The 22,157-nt window shown below is 38.9% G+C and overlaps 1 protein-coding gene across 1 annotated transcript in view; it reads left to right on the top strand.

Annotated features, from left to right (window-relative positions):
- The first annotated feature begins 10,172 nt into the window (after nt 1–10,172).
- Nucleotides 10,173–22,157, top strand: part of TPH1 (tryptophan hydroxylase 1) — a 16,410-nt gene continuing 4,425 nt past the window's right edge. The window contains exons 1-6 of the mRNA XM_007458787.1: nt 10,173–10,289; nt 14,298–14,481; nt 16,791–16,891; nt 19,730–19,797; nt 20,150–20,346; nt 21,667–21,802. Coding sequence (XP_007458849.1) covers nt 10,173–10,289; nt 14,298–14,481; nt 16,791–16,891; nt 19,730–19,797; nt 20,150–20,346; nt 21,667–21,802 — 803 coding nt within the window. The remainder of the gene's footprint in view (nt 10,290–14,297; nt 14,482–16,790; nt 16,892–19,729; nt 19,798–20,149; nt 20,347–21,666; nt 21,803–22,157) is intronic.

Raw genomic sequence — 22,157 nt, 5'->3', positions numbered from 1 at the left:
CAGTGCCCAACCTATTCTCCTGATTTCCTTGGCGATGGATTCACTGAATTACTTGGCCCAATCTCTCTTCTTTAACAGAGGTGGTTCAAGCCCTCTCATAGACCCAACTTTAGGAAAGCCATCTTTCACCCCAGCTTGATTCTGAAAGGTCTCTCTACCTGGCCAGTGATTTTCATGGTATTGTAGTAAGAACACCAGATTTAAAGTCAGAATGCTTTTGCTTGATTCTTGATTCTGTTTACTAGTCTGTGCCAGAAAAGGGTCATAGAGCCTCCCTGAGCCTGAGTTTCCTTATCTGTAAAATGAGGATAATATTTATCTCATGGAATTATTATGCAGATAAAGAGAAAAATGCGTTTGAAAGCAGTAGATGTCCTGCATTTTATTTTTTTATAAATGTATTTATTTTATTTTTGGCTGTGTTGGGCCTTTGTTGCAGCGAGCGGGCTTCTCATTGCAGTGGCGTCTTTTGTTGCGGAACATGGGCTGTGGGTGCGCAGGCTTCAGTAGTTGTGGCTCGCAGGCTCTAGAGCGCAGGCCCAGTAGTTGTAGCACATGGGCTTAGTTGCTCCGCGGCATGTGGGATCATCCCGGACCAGGGCTCGAACCCATGTCCCCTGCATTGGCAGGTGGCTTCTTAACCACTGCGCCACCAGGGAAGCCCCTGCATTTTAAAATATATCCATATTCAACAGTGAAAAGGAACAAATTACTTATAGACATGCAACAGGATGGATGATGTTCAAAAGCATCATGTTAAGTGCCAGGAGCCAAAAACCACACACCATATGATTCCATTTATATGACATTCCAGAAAAGGAAAAACTAGAGGGACATAACATCAGTGGTTGCCAGGGGTTGGATGTTGGGGGAGAGAATTGAAACAAGGGAGCTTTTTTGAGATGATGGAAATGTTCTATATTCTGATTGTTTGATGGTTACACAACTGTATATGTTTGTCAAAACTCACAGGAATGTACATCTCAAAAGGGTGAATTTTACTGTGAGTAAATTATACATCAACAAAGTTGACTTAAAAACTCGAAGCAAAAAATGTTCTACAATATAATGTGTTACATATATAGTCCTTTAGGACAGGATCTTATGGACTGAGCACTCAATCAATAAATACACTAGTCCAAATTTTTGGCTTCAGTGCCATGTTGTTCAATATGATTTTCTGTTAATATAGCATGCTCATCCATTTGCAGCTTTAAAGTTTCTTTAATTGGAAAGGTACTGAGCATTTCCCTTCTAAAAACGTCAAGTATTGCTTTGCCTTAAGGAACAAGGGAAGTCACCAAGAGAATGATGAGGCAGAACTGGATTACCAAATAACCTAGAAGCACAGAGATATCTGGCAAGTGGAGGGGAGTTGAGGGGATTCCTGCTTTGGTCGCCAAACGGGAGAAGCAGTACAAGCCTACGAGATGTCATATGTCAATAACGGATGTTATCTTGGTTTGGAGGGAATTTCCAGCTCCGTCGTTTAATATTAGTCAGACTTCTGTAGTTAAGGACGGCCTAACATTAGCTTAATTAAAACACCAGTCAGATACACGTGAAGGCAAAGGCGTGCGACTGTAGCCTCAGGCTGGCTGGGACCGTCAGCGCCCAGAGGAGGTCAGCTCCCTGGGCGCTTCCCCAACCCGGCAGGCGAACCTCTTTCTTATTGGCCACTGCCTGGCCGCCTTAGCCGCCCATTGGCCGGCCCCGACGCCTGCTTCTATAAGAGGCGGGCAGCGCGAGGCTGTGGGCTGACCCAGCTCACTGCTAGCGGCGCCCGGCGCCCGAGGTGAGTGGGGTGGCCCCTTCCCACCGGGAGCAGGGACCACCGTCGCGGATTTGGGGGCACTGGGCTGGCACGAGGAAGAGGCAGGGTCATCCTCCAGGAGGTAAATGCCCGTGGGGAGCTGGGCCTGGGAAATCAAAGTCGTACTCCTGTGGTCAGTCTTCTTCTTTCCTCCTGCCCTCTTTGGTGAGAAAAGACACTGTTTTGAGGGCCTTCCCTGTGCCAGAAACAGGCTCTTTACATGTCATCTGATTTCACCTCCCCAGCAAACCCTGTGAGGTAGATAGTTCTTGAATTTTACAGATGAGGAAACTGAGGTTCAGAGTTGAACCCAAGTCAGTGTGATTCCTCTATGCTAGCAGAAACAGACACATTCTTCTTTCTCTTCTCTGTCAAATGGCAACATATCATTTTTCCTTCTCCTCCTATAAAGGGAACTTTCCCTTAGACACCCTCAAAGAAAAGGGAGTCTCTGAGGCAAAGCCTTTCAACATCACATCTCCTCACCTCCGCCCCAACATGGGACTAAGAGCTGGGGTGCAAGGTTACAACTGACAAAGAAGCATAGGACCTAGTAGTTCAGATCCTGTTAATAGTCCAGGTAAGTTTAACCTTGCCTCTGACCATTTGGTTTTCAGGAGTTTAAAATTAACTCCCCACTGATGCTCTACTCTAGTTGACTTGGGGGAAGAAGACTAGAGTTGAACTTTCTAGCCCAGTGAAAGTTTGTGCCTGTCAATTCTCAAAGAAGGATGGAATTCACTTATTTGGTTTAAAAGTAGAAGTGATCACAGCTTAAATTAACTATAAATGGTTCTGTAAAGCTATAATCTGTGGCCTATGAATCTGATCACTGGAGTTCATTTGTACACGTATTATTATCATATTAGATTATCTTCAGGCAGGGGTGTATCTTCTATTTCCATTTTCTTTGCTGGTGCCATTATTTCCTGGAATAATGCTTTTCATGTTTTCTTTTATATTTCATCTTTACTTTCATCCTCTTTCCCTTCCCCCATTCAGAAAAGAAAATCAAGATTCTCTGGAGGATTCTCTCCTTTCACACCAGTCTTTCCCAAAGCTTTTAGTTCTGTCTTCAAACAGCATCCATGCTTTCAAAATACTTTAATTCGATAGTGCTTTGTGCATCCTAGATCATAGAAATTTAAATTACACTGTTACTGATTAAGGGGAGAAAAGAGTTAGTCAATTGACCTCTACTATACTAAGGGGCTGTTGATCTTCTGACTGACTTCTTGGTATGTGTTCCTTATTTCCAATGGCAGGTCCTGCACACCAGTGCATCTTTAGTCAGGTCAGGAAACTCGATAGGAGAATGACTCCTGGCCTCTCACAGAAAAAGGGGAAGTACCAGTTGGCACTGGCCTATTAGAGTATTGCTTTAAAAGTAAAATATATACTTCTTCATGAGACATGGATCCAAACAAGTATGACCCATTGGACACTTCATAGCCTTTTATCTTACCAGGCTAGTACTGTGGGGTTTGCCCGTGAAGGAGTAGGAGGGGGTAGGTAGCCGGAAGAGGGAAAGGAAAAAAAATGATGGAGGAAATGCTGAGGTTCTGAAAGGGGTTTGGGAGTAACGATAAAGACAGAATAAAGATGCTTAGTAAGTTCTGTCTATCAGGCCAAGCTGTGGCCAAATTTTAGTAAAGGTCAAAGCCTTGTGCTCTTAAGCTTATTTTGGGGTGGGTGTGGGGGAGGGGTGAGAATTCTTTTCTTCTAGTTTCTAAGCAGAAGTTCCTTTTGAGAAACTTCATTCTTTCATTGACTTAACAAGAGGGATAGGAATATTTCCAAATCTCAATGTAAAATGCCTTACTCATCATAAATATTCCATTCATGTATCCTTCACCTTCCTTTGCCCCCACCCATTAGGGAAATGTTGGTGGCAAAACTAGATCCATTTTAGAACCAGGGGAAAAGAATTATGAACCCCAAAAGGTTGGAGTTAGATTAGCCATGACTATTAGTACCTTCTTAAAATGGCTCCTGCCAGGGGAGCTTAAGGGTCGGTTTTGAAATGTGAAAGAAAATCTTGATATAGTTTTATATGAAGAGCATTCTAAGCTCTGAGGGATCATTGAAGGATGACCTATCAGGAGATCTGAAATTCTGTCTGGTAAATTCTGTTACCACCGACTGGCAAAAATCACTTTTCTTTCCTGTTCTCTGATCCTTGCTCCCAGTTGTTAAAGTTTGCTTACATTATGAAAATAGTGGTAGACCAGGAAATAGGTTATATTTGCAGAATCCTTTTACTCCAGCGGGTTATTGTGACAATATGAGGGAAAATGGGGACTCAGTAAATATAGGCTGATTCAGTAAATTGTACTTTGGAGTCTTCATCTGTTTGTTTGCAAAAGAATTGCTAAATTATTCACTTGAGATTTGGAACTTAATACACTTGGGTTTCATAATAAATAAACTAATGAAACTGAAAACCACCTTAAGACAAAAGAATACTTAAATGTTATGTCATAACACAACCTTTCCATGTGCTTGTTACTATAAGAAATTACTATAAGAAATAGGTTTATAACTATCTTGTGAATGCTTAATTCCCAGGGTAAGAAAAATTTTTAGCCAGGAAAGTTTAGAATGTCCACTTTATTACATTTAACATTTTCTTTTTATGAAGATTTATGAAGATTGGGAAATCTGGGATGCACTTCCCATTATTAGAGCTAATATTTATTGAGTACTTAGCGTAGGTCAGCATCTGTTCTAAGGGTTTCATATATTATACTCCTCCTCCTTATAGCCATGAAATTGGTGCTAATTAGCCTCCATCCTTAATTTTGCAAATAAGGAAATTGATGCACATAGAAATTATAGCTTGCCTACATGGATTTGTAGTTGGATTTATTACTAGTAATTTGCTTTATTATTTTACGTCTCTCTTATTGTTGGCAACTGTATACTATAGGACAAAGTCACCCATACTCTGGAAGAAAAAAAAGTGCATGGTCTTTGAGTGATGGTTAGACACTTAAGAAATGTTTCCAAAGGTTTTCACATTTCCAAAAGCGTTTTAAGAATGCGTATCTGAGACCATCCCTGAATTTTTAGCCCCAGAGCCACCAATTCAGAATTTCCTGTGTATAATTAAGTTTACCTTAAGAAATGGTCAATTCCTTTGAAGCTGAACATCTCTCTTAGGATGTCTTGCTTCCCATCCATAAATCTTTTCTGTTCAGAGACTTAGGGATGGGCCAGAAGTCATCTCCAATCATCTTCAGAATCTCATGGGATATTGGTCATGGGGTTAGAAAGTAGGTGGGGTTTCGTGTGCTCCTCAGATATCACAGCTGGGATCTCAGGATACAGGTTTTCTTCTCCTTATTTGGCCTTACTGGAAAGTCAGCCTCTCCTCCTCTCCTTCCCTCATAATAAATCTGTGAATTCCTTGGAGGCAAACAGTCTTCTTTGTTTTTTAATCTTTACTGCCCTAACACTGACTATGGTATGTAAATGTGCTTGGGTTGAAGTTTCATTTGTTTTACCATTAGTAATCATTTGAATCACAGAAAAATCCACATTATTATTAAGTTTTAACTAGTCATTTGGTTTTAAAGCATTTGACATAGAGATTGTTTTAGTTGTAGAGAATAAATTGACACAATTAGAAATATCTAAGCAGTTTTGATTTTAAACTCAATGAATCAATAAGTATTTGTTAAATTTTGAATTATATATCTCAGTCTCTTCTTGGTGCCTGAAATAGCCTAGTTTCCTCTGTGGGGAAAACACCAGAATACCAAGTCACATTCTGTGTTTTAAAATGTATAAGGGGGCTTCCCTGGTGGCGCAGTGGTTGAGAGTCCACCTGCCGATGCAGGGGACACGGGTTCGTGCCCGGGTCCGGGAAGATCCCACATTCCGCGGAGCGGCTGGGCCCGTGAGCCATGGCTGTTGAGCCTGCATGTCTGGAGCCTGTGCTCTGCAATGGGAGAGGCCACAACAGTGAGAGGCCCACATACCGCCAAAAAAAAAAAAAAATGTATAAGGGAGTTTTTGGATGCCATGAGTTTCGGTTAACTGTTTGGTTACTTTGCTGTATTAAAAAAGTTAGGTAGTGTGCCCAAGGTCATACACTGACAAATGTTATGACAGTGATTAGATATTTCCTTACACTGTTTTGCAGTGTAAATAAGTGGTTGAGAGATGCCAAAGTAGATATCTAGTTCATCTGAGAAGTCAGCTTTCAACTAGATCCCAGGAATTTTGTTCTACTTTCTGCCTTTCTGAACATTTTTAGGGTAATTCTTGTGAAATTAGATCCATATGTTAACATTCATACTTCCAAGGACACAGTTTTATTTTTTTATTTATTTTTTATTTTTTTAATACATCTTTACTGGAGTATAATTGCTTCACAATTCTGTGTTATTTTCTGTTGTACAACAAAGTGAATCAGCCATATGCATACATATGTCCCCAAATCCCCTTCCTCTTAAGCCTCCCTCCCACTGTCCCTATCCCACCCCTCTAGGTCGTCGCAAAGCAGTGAGCTGATCTCTCTGTGCTATGCTGCTGCTTCCCACTAGCTATCTATTTTACGTTTGGTAGTGTATATATGTCAATGCTACTCTCTCACTTCATCCCAGTTTACCCTTCCCCGACCCCCGAAGGACACAGTTTTAAATATGTGTTCTTACATTCTCTAGCTGTGTCACCATGGACAGGTTAGTTAGTTTCTCTGAGCTTCAGTTTTCTCATTTATAAAATGAGTATAATTCCTATCCCCCTCCACGAAGATTTTATGAGAATTATATGGGATAATATTAGTGCATGATATATATAGACATTTGACAAATATCAGTTCCCTTACCCACCTCTTGGGTTGCTAAGAATGGATGGAATCTTGTTATCATAGAGTGGGAATTTCTTTCTTATCTCCATACTCTCTGAACTTATATGTAGAAGTCCTTCAACTTAGTATGTGCCTGAAAAATATTTGTTAAACTAAATTCCAAAGCTATCAGAAAGACCGAATTCTGAAACAGAAAATTGTATTCCATTGGCAGATTAGTAGCAGACTATTGTTTATTACCATACAGTTGAAAATTACTGAGCCATATTTGGTACTTTATACCCACTATCAAGCCAGATAGGGCTCTTGGGGATGCCTCTTATAAGGTACCCCAAATGTTATACAGTATGCGTTAAGAAAAAGGCTTTATGGCAGAAAGAGAAAACTCACAATAGTTCTCCGGTCAGAAGGATAGAAATTCATGAAGCTCCTCATTTTGATCATCCTACAGAAAAGCATTTCAAAGCCAGGAATTTAGCTTAATGGAAAACTACCTTGTCCTAACTTTTCTCATTTAGCCTTTGATCAGACTTGCCAGGGTCCTGAGATGGGTATTTGGATGTGCATAGAAGATCAAGTCCAAACTCCTCTGCATTAACTGCAGAGCCTTTTGAAGGATCTGGCCCCACTTACCTTGCCTACATGGTCCCTCATTGATCTGTGGTTAGTCACCTCCTCATCCTTTGTCTTTCAGCTCCTCATGGACTCTTTCCTCTTTTTTCCTTAAGACCTAATTCAAACACATCTTCAGTGAAGCACCTCTGAACACGTACCAGAATAATTAATCTAGCCACTGCCATCACGCCACCATCTGTGTTCCTGTTACAGTGCTTATCCTTCATTCTCTTTCTATGAGACTTTTAGTTCCCTGAGGGTAGGGACCATGTCTGTAATCAAATCTTTCCTCCATTTATTCATTCAGTGACATCTATCCAGTCCCTGTTACGTGCAGAGACTGTGTTAGGTACTCACAATGGTGCATAAAAGCATACGTGATCTCTGCCCCCACAGAGCACACAGGCTAGTTGAAGAGACAGACACAACCATATACAGAGCTACAGCTGCACCTGCGACTGTTGTTATCAATGGGAAGTATCTGGTGCCATGAGAACCAACACTAGGGGTTGACTTCGGAGGGTCAGGGAAGGCTTCCTTGAGTAAGGGAAATTTGAACTGCGGGGGACTGGAACACAGTCTATCTGGCTTCAAGCCCTCGCCATCCTACTATACCTGCTCTACAGGCTTGGATCAACGCATGAGAGCAGGTAAAAGGCAGTGAGATCGGTTATGTCAATTTAAGTTGTTAAAGGTTAACTCCACTAGAACAACAACATGAAACTGGGCAATTAGGGAGAATTAATAACCCAAAGAAAACTAATAACCATAAATCTTCAATATGCTGTTTCCATTTATTAATCCAAATCTTACTTCTCAAGTGTCTATTTCTCAACTGAGAGTCACCAGTACAAAGTTACCGTACCTTACATCTATCCCCCACAATATCCTCACCTCCCCTATAAAGAAGATGTGATACATATGTATAATGGAATATTACCCAGCCATAAAGAGGAACAAAATGGGTCATTTGTAGAGATGTGGATGGACCTAGAGTCTGTCATATAGAGTGAAGTAAGTCAGAAAGAGAAAAACAAGTATCATATATTAATGCATATATGTGGAATCTAGAAAAATGGTACAGTTGAATCTATTTGCAGGGCAGGAATAGAAATGCAGACATAGAGAACGGACGTGTGGTCATGGGGGGAAGGAGAGGGTGGGATGAACTGGGAGATTAGGTTTGACATAAATACAATACCACATGTAAAATAGCTAGCTAGTGGGAACCTGCTGTATAGCACAGGGAGCTCAGCTCAGTGCTCTGGGATGACCTAGATGGATGGGATGGGGGCGGGGAGGGAGGTCCAAGAGGGAGGGGACAGATGTATACATATAGCTGATTCACTTCACTGTACAGCAGAAACTAACACAACATTGTAAAGCAATTATACTCCAATAAAAAAATAAATACATAATTAAAAGAAAAAAAATCCTCACTTCCCCCAACACACACACACACACACACACACACACTTGGCACTTGTAGGCCAATACTAAAAAGACTTCAGGGCCAATGGCCTAGGGGATTCCACAGTCAGAGAGAAAGTAGATACTTATATGGAACCAGAATTCTCTGGGCTACCAGCTATTCTTCTAGTCCACCTGTGTCCAGAGCTGTCCAGGCTCTTAAATTTACAAATGAATAGGAGGCCTTGTCCCTGTTCTGAAGATGCTTGCTGTCTTGTTAGAAGACATGTCATATATATGAGTGACACATCTGAGGAAGCCATTCAAGACCCAGTGTAAACACAATGAACAAATGGCAAGGATGTGGAGAAAAGGTAACCCTTCTGCACTGTTGGTGGGAATGTAAAGTGGTGCAGCCACTATGGAAAGCGGTATGGATGTTCCTCAAAAAACTAAAAATAGACTTACCATACGATCCAGAAATTCCTCTTGGGTTTATACCCAAAGAAAGTGAAAACACTAATTCAAAAAATACATGGATCCCAATGTTCATATTATTTTTAATAGCCAAGTTATGGAAGCAACCTAAGTGTCCATCAACAGATGAATGGATAAAGAAAATGTGGTATGTATGTATACATGCATATATATGCATACATATATACACACACACACAATGGAACATCACACAGCCATAAAAATTAATGAAAAAAAGAATGAAATTCTGCCATTTGTAACAACATGGATGGACCCAGAGGGTATTATGCTTAGTGAAATAAGTCAGACAGAGAAAGACAAATGCTATATGTTATCACTTATATGTGGAATCTAAAAAATGAAACAAGTGAAAGAATATAACAAGAAGAACCAGACTTACAGATATAGAAAACAAACTGGTGGTTACCAGTGGGGAGAGAGGAGGATGAAGGGGCAAAATAAGGGTAGGAGATTAAGAGGTACAAATTACTATGTGTAAAATGGATAAGCTACAAGGATTATATTGTACAGCACAGGGAATATAGCCAATATTTTATAATAACTTTAAATGGAATATAATCTATAAAAATATTGAATCACTATGTTGTACATCTGAAACTACAATAAAACCCAGTACAATAAAGTGCTAAAATTGTAAGGGGAGAGGAGGTAGGCTTTCATAGAGAAAGAGTGCCCAGTTCAGGCCACAACAGTCAGGAAGACTGCAAGAAACCCATGGGCTTGAGTCATGGCCTGAAAGGATTGGATTAGGAAAAAAAGAAAATTACTAACATGTATTGTATGCCTTTTATATTCTAGGCACTATGCTAGGCAATGTTTTAGCTTATTGTGGTCTCATTACAGTTTTGCAAAGTATATATGTACATCCATGTTTTACAGGTGAGGAAACTAAAACTTGGTTAATGTTATCAGATATTGTCTGTTTCAAATATTATCTATGCTACCAAATATTGTACAACTTTTTGTTTTAGAACTTTCTATTTTCATACTTTATTTTTAGAGACATACACCAAATTCATCATGATTGAAGACAATAAGGAAAACAAAGATCATTCCTTAGAAAAGGGAAGAGCAACTCTCATTTTTTCCTTAAAGAATGAAGTTGGAGGACTTGTAAAAGCACTGAAAATCTTTCAGGTAAGCAGTCTCTGTATTTCTGCATAAAACTCTTATAAAATGGGTCTTTAAGATTATTTGTAAATTCTTCAGAGGTGGACTACAGAAATGTTTTAAACACTTAAATTTCTAAAATACTGCTCGATTCTATCAAATGGGCAAAGGATACAAACAGTTTATAGAAGAGGAGGTACAAATAACTAATAAAGAAATGGGGGAGGAAAGATTCACTTTACAGATTTTGAAGAAGCAAATTTTAATTTTATTTTAATTAGATGAAATATAGAAATTTTAATGATATTATTTAATGATACATTAATAATATATTAAATGCTATTTTTTTATATAGCAAAATAACAAAGATTCTACAGTTATACTACTCCCTACTGTTAAAGCTTCAATGCATTTGGCACTTAAATACACCTTTGGTGTGAGGGAAAATTGATGTGATGAGTAGGGAAACAATCTGGTAATATGTATTTTGAGTCTTAAAATGTTCACATATTTTGACCCAGTAATTTTACTTCCATAAATCTATCCTAAGGAAATCAGGGTCAGTCAGTTAGAACAGGAATTTTTACTGAGTACTTACTAAGTACAGCACGTCCTGCTAGATAGGAAGGTGTGTACCCTAACAAAGCAGACACAGTTCCAGCCCTCACAGTTGTGTATAATCTAGTGGAGAAGACAGACACTAAACAAATAATTTCAGTAAACAAATGATTACATGTGTGTAAACTGACCTGAAAGAGAAGTACCAGGTACTATGATAGCATTGAACTGAGAGACCTAACCCAGTTTAAGAGACACAAAGATTTATTTATAGGAATTAAAAAATTATAAACAAACTACTTGTCCTAAGGTATGGGACAGGTTAAATTGTACTACTAGAACATCATTGGTATTAAGCTTGTAGGCTCTGAAGGCAGGCCACCTGAGTTCAAATCCTTGCTCTGTCACTTATTGGCTGTGTGATGGTGGGCAAATTAATTAGTCTCTCTGTGTTTCATCTTAGCATCTATAAAATGAGAACCCTACCTACCTCACAGGGTCACTGTGAGAACTAGTAAAATTAATATATTTCAAGTGCTTAGGATAGTTCAAAGTAAATTATCAATAAATGTTAGCTGTTTAGAAATCAGATTTATATCCATATGATATACTATTAAACAGCAGTTTGAAAATAATATTTCAAAGAATTTAAAATTCTAAGTATAACAAATAGTCTAGAAGAGTTTGTGATAAAAAGCACCAGTTTTTTACCCAGCACCTCAGTTCCACTCCCCAGAGGCAATCTCTTTTAACTATTTCTGTTCTTTATTTCTTTTAGCGGTGAATTTATAATGTCTAGGTATTGTCCCGATCTCTCTGAGTTATCAATTTACATGATATTTATTTACTCTCTATTGTGAATGATATACTGATACTTCCGTCCCTTCTTCCTCCTTCTCCTCCCCATATTTGATAATTACGTGATTACTGCAAGCTCTTCTTCTGATTACCTTGGAGTCTTTAAATAGTATACCTACATTTCTTCCATCAACTTTCTTTTTTATTTTGTCTTTAATCAAATAATACTTGTGCGTGGTTTAAAAAGTCAACCCCACACTATAAAGCTTATAAAGAAAATAGCAGTCTTCTGCTTCATCTCTCTTCATTCCTAAATTCCATTTAATTTTTATGTTGACCTAGGTACAGAGGGTTGAGCTAATCATACTCCTTAAATCACGTGGACACTGTCATCACTGATGTATACAGCCTCCTCCTGTTTTATTCCATCTCCATTTCTCTCTTCTGATAGACAACTGCTCTGATACGTTTGATCTACACACTGAATTGTTTTTTGTTACTTAGAATCTATGTTGAGTTTTTGCATGTGCATGGACTGGTAATTTATATAAATGTTATTGTACATACACTTTTTCTTTTACTCAGCACTGTGTTTTGAAGACCTACCCGTGCTGCTACATATCCATCTCATTCGTTCTTCTGACTGCTGCAATGGTGTTTTGGGCGTGAATCCACCTATTTTTACTTATCCTCTGCCTATAGGGGGCAACCATCTTCAACGCTTTTAACTATATTTTCTCATATTAGCGTCCATATTTATAAACAATATGCTTATTCTGCTGCTATTCCTTGTTTTTTCCGTTTGTAGATATTACCTATTGATTTTCTCCAGCGGAAGTGAAGGGTTAGCTTCCTTGGCACAGCTCCCTTTCCAGCGGCCCCTCAACTTCCCTTCCCCCCATCTTCACAATGTAGTTATGCCCCAATTTTTGGCTATATCAGTCTTCAGTGTTTTCATTATAAAGATGATGTAAATCTTGTTCAAAGAAGAGCTATATTATCCGTTATTCTGACTCTTCTTTTCTTGTACAACAGGATTACAGCATAGTTTTTAAGGGCATAGACTATGGAGCTAGACAGCTTGAGTTTGAATTCCAGCTCTTACACTGATTAGCTGTGTGCATTTGGGCAAACTGCTTAACCTCTCTGTGCCTCTGTTGCTGTAATTGAAATATCTGATAAGGAATGTCTCACTTATTACTTTAACTCTACCTGAATTTTCCTAGACCTTCTTGACTAAACTTTTCTTCCAGGTAAGAAGAAAAGAAACTAAATAACTTTTAAGTTATTTAGTTACATTTCCTCACCAAATTCCATCAAGTTTTTCATTGTGATAGCACTCAATTTTAGATTACTTTAGGAAGAATTGACATTTTGTGTCTTCTTCTCCAAAAACGTAATTTATAGCTTTATATTTATTCAAGTCATCATTCGGAAAATATTTATGAATGTACTCTTATTCTAAAAATCCATAAGAAATAGATTCAATAGAACTCTCCTTTACTCCTGATCAATTCCAATATATTTTGTAACTGGCTCTCTTGTATTGATTCCATGATAGATTCTACGTTCCAGTGTAAACCCTGCCTATTCCAATTTCCCAACATCCCTGACATTCACTCTCCTTTCTTATTTATCAAGTTAATGTTCCCTGATAATTATCTCATCCCTACCTTTGCTCATACAAGTTCCTCCTGTTTGGAATCTTACTTCTTCCCTTCTGTCTTCCTATTCTATCTATTTTTTAAGACTCAGCTCCTATCTGCTCCATAAAACCTTCTACCTCCTCAAACTCCTGATGTTTTTTTCCGTTTCTGAACATCTGCGCCTGCACACTCACTATTTGTATTTTCTCTTAGTCTTTCATGTGTTAGTCAACTAGATTGTAAACTCCTTGTACGTCCTGCCCTTCTTTGTATGCTTCACAGCCATTACTTGGCTACACAGGTGTTCACTAAGTTAATTTAGATTCAACTGGTTAGTATTGGAGATCATCTACTCTAACTTTCTCGTTTTTTAGATGAAGAAAACTGTTGGGTGACTGGTTCTTATGTTTCATGATTATGTCACCAGGGCTTTTCCTCAGCACCCAGATTGGTAAGAGAAGATACCTTCCCCCCACAGGTTTACACATATGGCACCCCACAGCTCAGGCTGGCACGCGAAGAGATCAGAAGCAGCAATCTGATTCAGCTGGTTACTGAGTTTGTAGCTTAAGATATTGGAGGTATTAAATATTCCATGTTCAAGCTGTTCATCTAATTGTATTAAATGCATTATTGCAAAGGAGACTTTTCTTTTTAAAGGACTAACACTAGATCACTTAAAAAAAAACCTAGCCTTTATTTGTGAGAATTTTCAAAGGGTTCTTTTTATCTAGGAGACTAAGTCTTTTGATTTGAAGGCCAATCAGTTCTGGCAATCTGAGGGACTTTCTACTGGGTGTTAATTTAATTAGATTCTGGAGGGTGTGATGAATTTTTCAAACTTTTTTTGAATAGTACCTAATATTTAGGGGGAATTATTTTGCTGTTGATGGCACTAAAAACAGCCTTTTTTTCCCTTTGGCTATTATGACAAGTGATGAGACTGAGTTTTAGTGGTAATGGAAGTAATCTGCACAGAGACTATAACCGTTTGAGGCAGTCATGTATAATCTTCATCCTCTGCTTTCCACAGGAGAAGCATGTGAACCTATTACATATTGAGTCCCGAAAATCAAAGAGAAGAAACTCAGAGTTTGAGATTTTTGTTGACTGTGATATCAATAGAGAACAATTGAATGATATTTTTCATCTGTTGAAGTCTCATACTAATGTTCTCTCTGTGAATCTACCAGATAATTTTACTGTGAAGGAAGATGGTAAGTTTGAAAAGTGAAAATACTACTCAGAAGATTAAGTGCATAATGTGTGTCCTATCTTATGTTTAGCTTGAAGGCATGAAAGTAAAAATAAAACACTGTCTATTCAAATTGCTTACAATCTGATAATGAAGAAGATACAAAATGTAATTGCTCAAAATGCTAAAGAAAAATTATAAAGCAACATTTTATCAAGGGCGAGAGAAGTGAAAAGGAAAACTTGAATACAAGAAAGAATTTAGAATAGTTAGAAATCCATTGTTATCTCAGTTTCCAAATCATCAGGCATTTCTCTTTTTTTTTCAGTACACGGGCCTCTCACTGCTGTGGCCTCTCCTGTTGCGGAGCACAGGCTCCAGATGCGCAGGCCCAGTGGCCATGGCTCACGGGCCCAGCCGCTCCGCAGCATGTGGGATCTTCCCGGACCGGGACACGAACCCGTGTCCCCTGCATCGGCAGGTGGACTCTCAACAACTGCGCCACCAGGGAAGCCCCATCAGGCATTTCTTGATTTCACAAACCTCCAATTCACAATCCCTGAGCACTTAGTAACTCTTACAGGGCAGATACCTAGCAGATATTAAGTGAATATTTGAATTTGTTGAGAATGTTGACAATTACTGACAACTGTGATGTGAAATACTCTATATATGAAATACAATGTTCTTCCTTGTCCTCACTTCCACCAAAACCAAATGGAAAGCTTCTATGTTTTCAGATACTCAGGTAGCACAGAGATAATCTAAAATCTTCTACTGTGAAAAAATCCTTGCAGTTTACTTGGGGCAAGAGACAAATGGATAAATCAGTCACATTTTATATATGGTACTCAAAATAATCCTTTCAGGTTATGTCACAATATTTGGGTGTAATCAGGGCTGATATTCATCTGTTATGTATTCATATGGCTGTATAAGGTATTAAAATATCAAGATTGTACGTCCATGTCTGGCTGGCAGATAGCTTTTCCCCTGAGTCCCTTAAGTGCTCCTCACGATGCCTGAAGCCCATGTGGCCCCAGTTTTCTCCTAGGAGTCCTGTGGCCACCACAAACAACTAGAAGATTAACACCTGATAGAGCAGGAGCCTGGGACTCTGCTTGTGTCTATTTTGAGTGATTGGTGCCCCTGTTGTTTTGTTGCTGAATCTCTTGAATATCACTTCTGGGTATGTTAGAGCATTAAACTGGAGCAAGAAGAATTGAGTCCTAGTCCTCTCTGTTCCATTAGAGATGAATGATCTTGGATAAGTTACTTCATCTCTCTGGCAAATGAAGAGTTTTATAGAGTCTAAATAGTTAAGCTGATTTTTAGGAAACACCAACTTGAATCTCATATTTCTACTAAGAAATGGGGATACAAAAAGAAATAGTCCTACCCTGGAGTCGTTCCCATTCTTTTCTGTAAGACAGCCATATGCAGATACATTATAGTAAAACATAGTAAAAGCTTTCAGAGAATTGGAGTCAAAGTCATGGGAACCCAGATGATAGAGAATTAGCGCCACCTACAGGGTCAGGGAAGGCTCATTTGATTTGGGTCCTGAAGGAGGAGAAGGATATTCTCAAGAAAACAGAAGGATGAGGTGCAGCAGGATGTGGGATGGGATAGGTATTCCAGGGAGAAGACCAGCATTCACAAAACTCAGAGTTTTAGGAGAGCGTGTATGTGTGAGGGATAGTGAGAAGATCAAAGTGGCAAAGACATAAATGATCTCTAAGATCCTTTTAATCAACAAAAATGAACATTCAGAGTTTTAATTAAATTTGCTAATTAAAAATTAGCCTTGGGGCTTCCCTGGTGGCGCAGTGGTTGAGAGTCCGCCTGCCAATGCAGGGAACACGGGTTCGTGCCCCGGTCTGGGAAGGTCCCACATGCCGCGGAGCGGCTGGGCCCGTGAGCCATGGCCGCTGAGCCTGCGCGTCCGGAGCCTGTGCTCCGCAACGGGAGAGTCCGCAACAGTGAGAGGCCCGCGTACCGCAAAAAAAACCCCAAAAAAACATTAGCCTTACTCTTTAAGGGTAGCTAAATATGTAGCTTAAATTTTTTTGAACTTTTGGTCTATTACTAAAATGCATCATTTCTGCAATGCTTAGGAAATTAAGGCTTAAAATATTTTTAAACTCAAAAACTTTGAATAAGATTTACTTATTAAAACTAGACCCATTTACTTGTATACATTGTGCCTCAACGTACAAGCTAAAATTAAAAATCTCATCCAAATGCATTTATGACTTTCTTAATTTCTTCTTCTTTATTGCCTAATTTAAGATGGTCTCTTCAACTGTTAGTGTTTTTTGTATTTTTCAGGTATGGAAACTGTTCCTTGGTTTCCAAAGAAGATTTCTGACCTGGACCATTGTGCTAACAGAGTTCTGATGTATGGATCCGAACTGGATGCTGACCATCCTGTAAATATTTTAAATAAACATTTTCATGAAAATAATTTAAAGCAAACTAAAAAATTAAGGGTATTATTTTTCTTTTCTGGAGAAAGTGCTTATTCCAGACTAAATAGGATATTGATTAATCTGGGTTTCAGGAAGTGTTATTAGTCCTTCATGTTGGTGGACTTGAAACCAAGTGACTGAAGAGCATCCAATTTCATTGGCTCCAAAACATCTGTGTCATGCCTGGAATTCGTATCACTAAGAGTTATTCCAAGAATTACACTACAGTGAACACCGTATCTGCAGTCGGTTTCTATCAAAATGGGCATGGGCTATTGGAGAGGGGAGTAAAGATAGGAAGGGGAAAATCATCACCCACACTGCCTGTTTGTTATGCAGTTGATGAATTAGGAAGCTGGTTCCTTGGAAAATCATATGGGATACAGTACAGGCATGAGTTGGAGAATTAGTAAGTCTAGAGCATTAGGACTTCTTATGGAGCTCTAGGATCCTAGGAGGGGAGGAGAGAAGAGAGTCAGCAGTAGAGTTGCACAGACCAGGGATTTAATCTAGCTTCTATCACTTATTAGCTGTGTGAATGTGACCGTATACTGCCTTAGACAACCCCAGCCAATCCATCCATTTATTCTATAATATCTTATTGAGTAAGTATTGGAATTAATAATTTGCTGTACCTGCCCTCTGGGAGCTTCCAGTCAAGTTGACAAAGTAAAGCACACACACACACACATATAAACACACATACAAGATTTAAGTATGAAAAGTGTGCTAAGTGGCATGAACAGGCTGCTTTGAGATATACACAAGAGAGTAAACACTTCTAGCTGAAGAGGTCAGAGAAAGGCAACCTTGTTAACTTGGCCTTAAAGAATTTTGGCAGGAAAGAGATGGAGAGGAAGGACAGTCCATTGCAAAATGAGCAAAGGTTCAGAGGCAAGAAAATCTGGGGCATGTTTATGGAAAGGTGTGTAAATCAGTTTTACTGACCTACTACCAAGTCCTGCTGATTTTCACCTCCAAGATATTTCTTTAATTTGTTCCTTGTTTATTCTTACTACCACATCCCTTAACTGGTCTTCCTGCCTCCAGCCTTGCCGCCTCAAACCTGTCCTCATAGTCACTAGAACGATCTAAAGCCTCAGTGTGACCGTTATCCCTCTTGTGCCTAAAAATCACCAATGGTACCTCAGTACAGATCTCAGAAAATTGAAAACATAAGCCCACACAAAAACTTGTACACAAATGTTCATAGAAGCATTATTCATAGTAGCAAAAAAGTGGAAACAACCCAAATATCCATCCACTGGTGAATGGATAAGTAAAGCATGGTATGTCCCCAACATGGAATATTAATGGCCATAAAAAAGCATGAATTACTCAAAATGCTACAACAGGGGTGAACCTTGAAAACACTGTGATAGTGAAAGAAGCCAGTCACAAAAGGCCATACATTGTGTGATTCCTTTTACATGAAATATCCAGAACCGGCAAATTCATAGCAACAGGAAGTAGATTACTGGTTGCCAGGGCTGGGGGTGAGGGAAAATGAGGATAGACTGCAAATGAGTAGGGTGTTTTTTTTCAGGTGATAAAATGTTCTGAAATTATGGTGGAGGTGGTTGCACAACACTGTGAATATCCTAAACCCCCCTAAATTGTACACTTTAAAATGTCAGTTTTAAGGTATGTGAGTTATATCTTGATAAAGCTGTTATTTAAAAAAAAAAAAAAAAAAACCCAATGGCTTCCAATTACCCCAAGAGTAAAATCCAAGCTCTCAAACAGACCTTTACTAGCAGACCCATAACTAGTCTTCACCATGCTCCACCTCACTCTCCAGGCTCCAGCAACATTGGATTACCTGTACTTTCTTAGGCGCAACATGCTGTTTTTCATTTCTGTGCTGTCCTTGGTGCTGTGCTTTCTGTCCTTCACCTGGCTCTCTCCACTCCTCTTTTAGCTTAGGAGTCATTGATAGGGACCCTTTCCTGACCCCCCACTACCCTCTTCACATACTCTGGATTATGAGTTTCTTTTTGAGTTCAAGTGGTATTTTGTGCCTGTCTGTAATAAGGCACTTACCATATTGTTTCAAAATAATTGGTTAAAGTAAACTTGAAGACCCAGATTGTGCTGTGTTTCTCTGAATTTCAGCAGAAGGCCAGGTGCATAGTAGGGACTTGTAAATCTGTGTTAAACACACAAGTCTCATTCTTTCCTTTCAAGTGTCCTCCCCTTCTTTCCTATTTTGTATTACTGGCTATTTCCTCCTAAGATTTGCTTTTTGATGCCTTATTTTGTCTATTTTTTTCTTAAATATTTTTCATAGGTATAAATTCTAGTGTTACTATCTCTTCTATCTTTTTATCATTAATTGCTTCTACAAATGATTAATGTGTCTGCATTTTGCAATAAAATCTGAAGCTAGATTCAGTTGCCATGATTTCAAATATTGGTAATTACTACTTTGTTACTAATTACAGGAAAATATAACTGAAGATGTAGTCAAATGATAAAGAAAAAACTCACCCTTGGAAAAGAGCCATGTATTTTAACTAGGGTGGTGCTTTTCTTTTTCCTCAAACTATTTTATTTTTGTAGCTACTGTAGTATTTTTGTATCTATAGTATCTTTTATCTTTGCAGCCACTATTGTATGAATCTGTCATATAATGTTGAATAAAAGAAAAATGATCATAAATTTCTAAACAGTGCTTGCTCAAAATAACAGTTATATAGCCCTTCAGTATAGTCACTTGAATAAGAATGAAATGTTTTCTAAATCATTTGTTAAGTATTTTTTAGTATGCATATTTAAAAACTTTTCTTTAATTATCAGGGCTTCAAAGACAATGTCTATCGTAAAAGACGAAAGTATTTTGCAGACTTGGCTATGAACTATAAACAGTAAGTGTACTATAAAAATAACTTATTTAGGGCTTCCCTGGTGGCGCAGTGGTTGAGAGTCCGTCTGCCGATGCAGGGGACACGGGTTTGTGCCCCGGTCCGGGAGGATCCCACGTGCCGCGGAGCGGCTGGGCCCGTGAGCCATGGCCACTGAGCCTGCGCGTCCGGAGCCTGTGCTCCGCAACGGGAGAGGCCACAACAGTGAGAGGCCCGCATAAAAAAAAAACACAAAACTTATTCAACTTTGAACTAATGAAATAAATGGAGTAAATTATGCCTATATAGTAAATAGAAAACAAGATACGTGCTACTGTTTATTGGATGCTAATTCAAGATCTCTTTATCTCATTAGTGGAGACCCCATTCCTAACATTGAATTCACTGAAGAGGAGATTAAGACCTGGGGAACTGTGTTCCGAGAGCTCAACAAACTTTACCCAACCCATGCCTGCAGAGAGTATCTCAAAAACTTACCTTTGCTTTCTAAATACTGTGGATACCGGGAAGATAATATCCCACAATTGGAAGATGTCTCAAACTTTTTAAAAGGTAATGAAATGATTAATTTTTTGTAAGGGGAATATTGAACTCCATTTCAGTCACAATAGAATTTTTAATAGAGGACTAAAGTCCGGTTATTTGGGAGGTCAGAATTTTTCTGTATTCTGTGCTGGCAGTTCTCCAGGCACCACATTTGAAGAGGGACATTCATAACCTGGAGCAAATGTAGAGGAAAGTGAGCAGAATTGTAAGAGGATTGGAAAATGTATCATATAAATAAAATTTGAAGGATTCTCAGGGTGTTTAACCTGGAAATTTAGGGGACTTTATAGATTTATTTAAATATTTGAAGGTCATCTTATGTTATAGAGGGATTCCTATGTGGCTCTGAAGTAAAGGACAGTCGGATAGAAACAGCAAACTTTTATTTCGAAACGGACAAGATCCTGTTAAAAGAGCCATTTGAAAATGGGACAGGCTCATGAGATGGTTAGTTCCACATCCATGGAGATGTTCATGCAAAAGTTCCACACCCACTAGAGGGATGTGGTAGAGGAGATTCAGGCACCTTCGGGAAGGTTGGAGTAAATGATCGCTAAAGGTGTTTCAAGGGAACATGTCAAAGAGAGAAACCAATATTAAAAGACAGTTCAAACAAAACATGAGTTGGAAGGGGCTACCTGCCCTGGCAAATATGGTGGCCACTAGACAACCATGGTTGTTTAAATAATTAAAATGAATGTAGGGACTTCCCGGTGGTCCAGTGTTAAGACTCTGCCTTCCAATGCAGGGGGCATGGGTTCCATCCCTGGTTGGGGAACTGAGATCCCACATGCTGCGTGGTGTGGCCAAAAATAAATAAATAAATAAAATAAAAAAAATAAAATGAATGTAAATCAAAATGTTAGTTCCCCAGCCACATTAGCCACATTTCAAGTGCTCAATAGCCACATGTGGCTAGTGGCTAGCAATAGGCTAGATGTTGAACATTTCCATCTTTGTGAAAAATTATTTTGCCCATTGGAGTGGGAGAATCCAAGTACAAAGCATTGGGGTGGAACTGGAATTACCAGAGTGTGAGAGTTTGAAATGAAGGACAAGATCAGAGCTTATAGAGGTCCCCAGAGCCACTGCAGCCTAGTGGAAGGTGACTTTTACGGTGGGCATGCAGACCTCAGGTATTGGGGAATGAAAGAGCACCATCCAGTTTAGATAACATAAAGAAACTACAAGAGGTGGTACTGGCTAAGAATGACATAGTTTCAAAAATGGTTCTGATCTAAATTAATAGATCTTGTTAGTGAGTTTTTTTAAAAAAGAAAAGTAAGATTGTCTATTCTAGTGAAGATTTTCTCCTTTGCTTTGCAGAGCGCACAGGTTTTTCCATCCGTCCTGTGGCTGGTTACTTATCACCAAGAGATTTTTTATCAGGTTTAGCCTTTCGAGTTTTTCACTGCACACAGTATGTGAGACACAGTTCAGATCCCCTCTATACCCCAGAGCCGTAAGTACTTCTACTGCAGCATCCATCCATCGATATGGTACCTACGTCATGATTTTTTGTGAGGATCAAGCGAATTAGCACATGTAAAGCATTTTGAATGGCGCCTGGCATGTAATACATGTTCCATGCTCTATACATGTTAACCATTATTATTACCATTGTTAATTGACAACCTATTAGGTGCCAAGTGCTGTCCTAAGCATAGGGGATGTAAGACTGAAAAAAATCAAAGTTTCCTGCCTTCATAGAGCTTATATTCCAATGGGAGATATAGATAATAAACAAACAAGTAAATATATATATATATATAATTCAGATGGTTATAAGTGCCATGGAGAAAAATAAAGTAGGGAAA

This window comes from Lipotes vexillifer, unplaced genomic scaffold (genome assembly GCF_000442215.2).
Source record: "Lipotes vexillifer unplaced genomic scaffold, Lipotes_vexillifer_v1.1 scaffold892, whole genome shotgun sequence".
In the NCBI taxonomy this organism is placed as follows: Eukaryota; Metazoa; Chordata; class Mammalia; order Artiodactyla; family Lipotidae; genus Lipotes; species Lipotes vexillifer.
This window is presented reverse-complemented; position numbering and strand designations above follow the sequence as displayed.